We start from the raw sequence: 921 nt of genomic DNA, 5'->3' as shown, positions 1-921 counted from the left end.
TATATGAAGCAGCAGATGCTGCTGGCTGTCTTCGTCTTCCTTTTGAGTTTATAACGGAAGCAGATATACCCCCGCCCCCTGCAGCAGCAAACTCTACAACTAAGCAGCAGCAGCAGCAGCAGCAGCAGCAGCAGCACGGCAGCAGCAGCAGCAGCAGCAGCAAAAGCAGAAGCGGTAAACACAAGAAAGGGCAGACAACAGCTGCCGCTAAAACTAAACAAGAGGCAAGGGATTCAACAGCAGCAGCAGCAGCAACAGCAGCAGCAGCAGCAGCAGCAGCAGCAGCAGCACCAGCTGCAGCAGCAAGTGCAGAGCAGCAGGAGAAGCAGACTGGGGGTTCTCCCACTTCGGCAGCGCAGCAGCAGCAGCAGCAGCAACAGCAGCAGCGGCAGCAACGGCAGCAGCAGCAGAAACAGAAGCAGCAGCAGCGGCAGCAGCAGCAGCAGCAGCAGCAGAGCGAAGCAAACGAGGCGGTGTCTTGCACAGAAGAAGAATCAAAGGAACCCCATAAAGAGGCAGCTGCTGCAGTTGCTGCAGACGCTGCTGCAGCAGCAGCAGCAGCAGCAGCAGCGGAAGCAGCAGCAGAAGAAGCAGCAGCAACAGAAGCAGCAGCAGAAGAAGTAGCAGCAACAGAAGCAGCAGCAGCAGATAAGGAAACAACAAAAAGAGAAGAAGAGAAGCAACGGCATAGCGAGGCATCTGAGGCAGCAGCAGCACAAAGAACAGCAGCAGAAAGACAACCAGCAGCAGCAGCAGCAGCAGCAGGAGCAGCAGCAGCAGCAGCAAACAGACCTGCATCTACAACAATGAGCAGCAGAAGCAGCAGCAGCAGAAACTCAAAGAAGCAATCAAAAAAAGAAAGGAAGACAGAGAGAAGCAGCAGCAGACAGCAACAAGCAGCAGCAGCAACAGCAGCAGCAA

The 921-nt window shown here is 55.0% G+C and overlaps 1 protein-coding gene across 1 annotated transcript in view; it reads left to right on the top strand.

Annotated features, from left to right (window-relative positions):
- The window catches only part of EMH_0037750 (DNA-binding protein, putative), a gene marked incomplete at both ends in the record, with an annotated part of 5967 nt that extends 5343 nt beyond the window's left edge, over positions 1-624 (top strand). Inside the window, 2 exons of the mRNA XM_013495211.1 lie at positions 3-33; positions 85-624. Of these exons, the coding sequence (XP_013350665.1) occupies positions 3-33; positions 85-624 (571 nt within the window). The remainder of the gene's footprint in view (positions 1-2; positions 34-84) is intronic.
- Between the last annotated feature and the right edge of the window lie 297 nt (positions 625-921).

This window comes from Eimeria mitis, genomic scaffold (assembly GCF_000499745.2).
Source record: "Eimeria mitis Houghton genomic scaffold, Emh_scaff1471, whole genome shotgun sequence".
NCBI lineage: Eukaryota > Apicomplexa > Conoidasida > Eucoccidiorida > Eimeriidae > Eimeria > Eimeria mitis.
Note: the sequence above shows the minus strand (reverse complement) of the source record. Positions and strands in the feature narration are given on the sequence as shown.